General features: G+C 35.0%; 1 protein-coding gene across 1 annotated transcript in view; it reads left to right on the top strand.

Moving 5' to 3' along the window:
• The first annotated feature begins 577 nt into the window (after positions 1–577).
• The window catches only part of LOC136836320 (voltage-dependent L-type calcium channel subunit beta-2-like), a 343842-nt gene continuing 337551 nt past the window's right edge, over positions 578–6868 (top strand). Inside the window, exon 1 of the mRNA XM_067100451.1 lies at positions 578–2308. Within this exon, the coding sequence (XP_066956552.1) occupies positions 1157–2308 (1152 nt within the window). The 5' untranslated portion in view covers positions 578–1156. The remainder of the gene's footprint in view (positions 2309–6868) is intronic.

Raw genomic sequence — 6868 nt, 5'->3', positions numbered from 1 at the left:
ATACATATATATATATATATAAATATATTATATATATACATATATGTATATATATATATACACATATATATGTATATATACATATATGTGTATATATATATATATATATATATATATATATATATATATATATATATATATATATATATATATATATATATATATATATATATATATATATATATATATATATATATATATATATATATCAAATGCTTACTTACCAGCAGAAGACTCCGTAATATTTGAGCAACAAAAAGAACGGATCGCAGTGTAAAGATCAGAACAAACTGAGGCCCGAGTTACTCAGAAGAGGAGGTCACTTGAGGGACCATTATTATCAGCGCCGTCTCGGCATCTCTTTCTTCCCATTTTTTGTCTTTCGTCCCTGTCATAGTTGGTATTATGCTACTTCGAGGTTAAGACTGGTCGCCCTCGAGAACTCGACCAATGGCAGCTTTCCTGGTGAATCTCGCTGGGGTATGTCGAGAGTTCGACCTTGAAGTGGAATGGGTGGGAGGCTTGTCGACTGGCGGGTGCAAGAAGCAGTTTCTGTCCAGTATTGGCTGCGTCTCGTGTGTCTCGTTCATATCTTAGCACGTTTTATGCTGAGAATCGCAAGCTAGAGGATCCGAATGCTTCTAGAGTGGATTGGAGAAAGAAGCCGTTGCTCTATTGACTTCATGGATACGGGGCTCTATGATCCAGGATAACACAGGTTTAAATTGTAACTGCGACTTTCAATAGAACGATAATGAAGACAAGTGATACTTTGACGTTGGCTTTAAGGTTTGATTTATGAGAGAATCATTTTTATTAAAAATCTTATTAAATAATGCCTAGGACTAACTGTATATAATTCATTTAGAACTAGAAAGGGCGAAAAGTGGAAATAAATTGGGTTTCGAATCGGCCGTTACAAATATAATTTCAGAGCTCTCACATTTGAATTTTTTAGGCTTAAAATAATTCCTTCGACACGCAGCGTCGAATTCCGAAGCCCAGGGGCCTCTTACTATCAGTGTTTGAGATTGGGAGAAAAAAATCGAAAATTTTTGCCTTGTATATTAGTTAATTAGTAGCGCAGAATAACGAAGAAAGGTTCCTGTTTTATAGTAAGACATATTTTCAACAATTTTCAAGCATACTCTTCAGGATGTCGTCAAAGCAGCATCCGCGTAGCATATCTCCTGGTGTTCTTTTGGGTTCAGGGAGTGACCTGCCCTGCATCTGTTGCGAGGGCAGCCGTCGGTGTTCTCCTAATATTCCTATGGAACCAAATTGTTACGTCCTTCCGCTTCCCGTTGATGGTTGTGACAGCCATGGCCACAATTATATGTCTGGGAAAGATTGTGTTGGTGACTGCAGAGTGCCCGTGATAGATGTGAAATTTTGTGAAGAAACTTCGCCAATTGAGTTAGAGCAGCATCTCTTTAGGAATTTGCGCATTGATAACGAAAGCAGCAAGGGCCGGGTTGATTTACATGTTAGTGAAGATAAGAGTAGGTTTACTGTAAAGGTAATCGGCGATAGTGATGGGCTCTGTAATGATACAAATAGGACAGATCTTGGACAGAAGAAAGCCGTTGATTTCTACCTTGGAGATGGAGATGAGAAACCGTTGTGTGATGGCGTAAACCACAGGCCGGCCGACAATGGGGAAATTTTCAAATTTGATGAGGAGATGGTTGGAAGTAAGGATGATTATGATGATGACGATGACGTCGAAATATTTCTTGAAAATGCAGATGATGAAGTCACCGAGGAGACGGACGAGGCCAGCTCTCCTGTAAGTGCCGGAGATGTTCCAGAATTTTCCGTAAAATCAGTTCCTAGAAGTAAAGGCTCATTTGGCTTCACCAGGGGCTCGACCATTGCTCACCTGCTCCTCCCATTGCAGCCATTGATGACAGTATTGCCGCCTGAGGTTGTCAGCGAAGTGGAAGTGCTGCAGAAGCTATATCCTGGCATATCAGAAGACTATCTAAGGACTTTGTGTGAATTCGGACTCTTGGAGGAAGCCTCTCCTTCGGGATCAACCACTCCAACGTCAACCGTACCTCCAGTGCCTTCATTTTCATCTCGGAAAGCATCGCTGGGTGGCCGCAGGGTATCTCGTTGCTGGAGTGAATTATCCTCTGTTCAGAATTCCCCTTACAATACCATTACTTACCAGTCAGAATATCGCACCACGCCCTCTGTTCGTGGTCTTTTCCTGACCACTCCAACAAACCCGACGCCCATTCCAGCGCACAGCCCCAGAGAAAGAAAGAGAAGCAGATTTTGGCTTCCCGGACAACTTTTTGAGGTAAGGAATTCACGTAAGGTTTCTCTTCGAACTTGTTGCGCGAAAAGATTGTCAAAGCCTTGGTTGAAAGTGTTGTCAGAGGAGCACTGTTAAATAGAAAATTGGGAAAGGATCATTATCATAATTTGTTCTGAAAATAACTGATCTTACATAAGCAATTCATATAACTTTTGTAAGATAGTAAATTTTGATAGTATGTTAAGGCGTATCTGTCCTCGGAAAGTAATATACAGTCCAACTAAATCTTTCCTTCAAAGGCAATGACAATGTCAACTACAAGACTTCTTATCATGATGGCAGTGTTCAGCATAATGCTTGATTCTTGCACTGAACGTTGAAAGAAACATTTTAACATTTCCTTTGAGTTTCAACAACAGGTATAATTATCATTATTGCTGTTGCTGTTGTTGATGTTGTTTCAGAGAGCTTATTGTATCCTAATGCCTACAACTAGAGTCTGTCTGTACACGGAGTTTCTGACTAACAGGCACAATGGGATATCTCTAGTAAGTACATTACGGCGCGATTAAAAATGTGTGGTAGAAACCTTATTCCTAGTCAACTGGAACCCTTAAATGGAAGTATGTTACTTTTGAGTGCCAAGAAGGCCATTCGTTTTCCCTGAATGTGATACGTGATGGACACCATAGTTTTGTACCAGCCATTCTTTTGAATTCATATTTTCCTTTTGCAAACACTTTTATGTGTTGACTGCGAGAAAAAAAACTGTGATGGGAAAATGAATGTCCACTTGTGCGACGAAAATTAATTTGATTGATGGTTTTCCAAAACCCAGCAAAGTTTTCATTTTCCGCTTCTAGTTTTTACTCATATTTCTATGCTTAACTGAACGCATATTTTAACCTGCAGAACATCACTTTGTGCTTGAGCATTTTTATATCTTTCCGACTGTCAGATATCTCCCTCCATATGCAGTTCGTGGAATTTCACCCCAATATTGAAAATGATTAAAGCTGTGAAAAGTGTTTTCCCTCGAAGCAAGCAAATAAGTAAAGTACTAAGTTGCCTTACTGGCACCGCCTACTGTCCTTTCTTCTATGAATATTATTTTTAAACCTGACGGATTTATATGCCATAAATGAATGCCAAAGAGGTCATATACTCGAAAGCGTGATTTATAACGAGTGGGGTCTTTGCACGTAGGCGGCCATGATACCAAAGATATTGCGCCTAGATGTGACGTAAGGTGTGGTGAGCCCCTTTCAAGTATACCAGTCGTAACCGGATTCTCTTGCTGGGGATTAATATTCTGGTTCTTGCCAAGTATAACCGAAACTGAGAAGGCTCGCATTTTCCTCCAAATCTCCTTATAACTAGGAATTGCCAAGCTGCTGAACTCATCTTTATAGATCAATATATATATATATATATATATATATATATATATATATATATATATATATATATATATATATATATATATATATATATATATATATATATATATATATATATATATATATATATATATTATGATTGTATTTATTTCACGATGCTCTTTCTGGCAATAATTAAGCAGTAGCCTACTTTTAAAAGACAGTCTCTCTCTCTCTCTCTCTCTCTCTCTCTCTCTCTCTCTCTCTCTCTCTCTCTCTCTCTCTGTGTGTGTGTGTGTGTGTGTGTGTGTGTGTGTGTGTGTGTGTGTGTGTGTATGTGGTCTCTTGTCGCAGCGGTAGGGTACTAAGCTCACAAACTGCGTGAGTAGTTTTCAGTTCTCGAACCGCAAGTGGAAGGGCCTTTACTGACCCATTCCGTAAAATCCAGTAATCCTCTATTGACTTATAGCGGTGAATTATGTACCTAGATGTCGGTCGACCGTAGTGAGATGCAGGTGGAATCAAAAGAGGGAGGAGGATGACACAGAAAAAATAAGTATTTTCATTATTCCGTCACAATTTATGCCATTCAGGAAGGGCCTCCGTCCACTTCATCCCAGCTCCATAAGGATGAAACCATCATAGGCTAATAGTTCTACAGAGATATATCTCTTTATATCTCTCCTCTATATGTATTTATTTATTTATTATAACATGTATATATATATATATATATATATATATATATATATATATATATATATATAATATATATATATATATATATATATATATATATATATATATATATATATATATATATATGTATATATACATATTTATATGTATATTTATATATGTATATATATATATGTATATATATATTTATATATATATTATATACGCATGCTTTTTGGGCTTAGTTTTTTATTCGTCAATCCTTGTTAAGTATCTGTTTTAAGGGAACACTTTTCCATTTTCCTCGACACTTTTTATATTCAGCTCTGAAATTTTTGAGGAAAAGACAAAAATTGTTATTATGTCGATCCATTTATGTACTCTTTGGCAACAGCTGTTTCAACCAATAACTCACGACTGTCATCATGGAAATTTTATAAAGAAACCGCACCAATTATGAGAGCAGTGCAGCTGTAAAAGTGAAACTTAGAAAATGAGAAGAAGTGAAAAAGAGAGACTAATCTGGGAGATATTCTATGAAGGTTCGCAGATTTGGATTATTTAGACTGATTGCAGTTATTGTCCAGATCGAACGCTTCTTTTCATGTCTATGGTGCGTCATGTTTTACTGTTCTGTAACTAATCTTTGTTGAAAACATGTTTGCACAAGAAAAGTTGTGCATTATTTTGAATTACTCAGTGTCCAGTTGATTGTATTTTGGGCCATGACGAGTGTTGTAAATTTGGTTGTTCAAAATGAGACAGCGATCACCTAAATGTTACGGTCGCTGAAAGACCAGGATTGATTATGAATTGTGCAACCGATAAAGTCAGTATTTTTCGGTTAAGCATGAGAGAGTGGCTGGGAATTCCGTGAGATCATGACAAAAAGGGATGTTGAGTGTCAGCTCTTCTTGGTTCAATTTATCACCCTGAAAATGTGTTCATTTTAAAATTTATTACTGTCTTTAAAACAAACATTCACGAGTAGTGGAACTGGAAATTTTCTTTGATTTCATCACATATGTAATGAATCTTCAGTCTACGGTTTAATGAATTAGAGCAATTTTGTTTAAATTGGAAGAAATAACGAAATGGGTTTTGACTCTTCTTCATCTTTGATATTTATAAGCTTAATCATTCCCATTCCATTTAATATTGATTTAAGGTTTTCTTTCATAATTTTTGTCCATTTAAATTGACTTCGTTATTTTGTTCAGTTTTGCTTTTGTTATTCGTCTTTTCAAGATACCATAGTAAATAATTTGTCACTTTAATTATTAAAATTTTGTAATGGAGTGCACTTTGCTTATTCCTTCGACAACTGAATTTGGTGTTCGTTGCTCAAGCACAGGTTGCTGTGTAGTGTGGAGACATGAAAATAATGCGTATAGTGAAAAATCTTATAACCAAAATAATGATATTATGACAAACATTAGGACTTTTGAAGCTACTGAACAATATTACAGGTACAGTCTGGTCATTCACAGAAGTATCACTCTTTTATTGTGACTACAAATACATCGTCATCATCATCATGGCCGCCAAAGCCCGTGTGACGCAGTGGGGCCTCAAACTAACATTTTCTTTTTGTAGACTCATGAAAGAACTGATCTATTTGATTGATTCGGGTGTGCAGATAGTCTATTCGTTATTATTTTTGTCAAGCTGTAAGTTACGCTCGCAGAGTTGTAAAATATATAAATATATATATATATATATATATATATATATATATATATATATATATATATATATACATATATATAAATATATATATATATATATATATATATATATAAATAAATAAATATATATATTATATATATATACTGTATATATGTATTTATATGCATGCATATGTATACGTATATATATATTATATGTATATATACAGTATATATACATGATATATATATATTTATATATATATATACAGATACATATACATGCATATATATAGATATATATATATATATACAGTATATATATATAGTATATATTATAAATATATATTTTATAATGTATATGTATACACATACATATATATGTATACAGGTATATATAGATATATACAGTATACATATATATACACATATAGAAGAGGAAGCTGAAGGAGACGTCATGAACTATTTGCCCGTTTATCATACAAGATGACGTTTCGAGGACACAGCCTCATTTTCAAAGCTGAAAAATACAATTGTAATATATAAAAATGTTACCTTATCCTCCACTTGGTTTGGTTTCCACCAAAAAATCTCATTTCTTCAGAACTATTTTTCAGAAAATTGCTACCCATACAAGGTTTTTTGAAAACAATTGTATAACTTTCTTAACCATAATTTTGTTCCTGTTTTCTGTGTTCCTAATGTAACCAAACTGGCTTTTTACTTTAGTATTCCTTTTTATTCATGATAAGTCTTTTATGCTCAACTAAATGACCTTATTCACCGGCACCTTCCGGCATTAACAGTAGAGCCATAGCCAAGAACCCGCTAACCACTGGCTCTTTTTTTAAATATAAAGATAAATTAAGCTCCTGATG

Source organism: Macrobrachium rosenbergii, chromosome 4 (assembly GCF_040412425.1).
Source record: "Macrobrachium rosenbergii isolate ZJJX-2024 chromosome 4, ASM4041242v1, whole genome shotgun sequence".
In the NCBI taxonomy this organism is placed as follows: Eukaryota; Metazoa; Arthropoda; class Malacostraca; order Decapoda; family Palaemonidae; genus Macrobrachium; species Macrobrachium rosenbergii.
The sequence above is the reverse complement of the archived record's forward strand: the minus strand, read 5'-3'. Positions and strand labels throughout refer to the sequence as shown.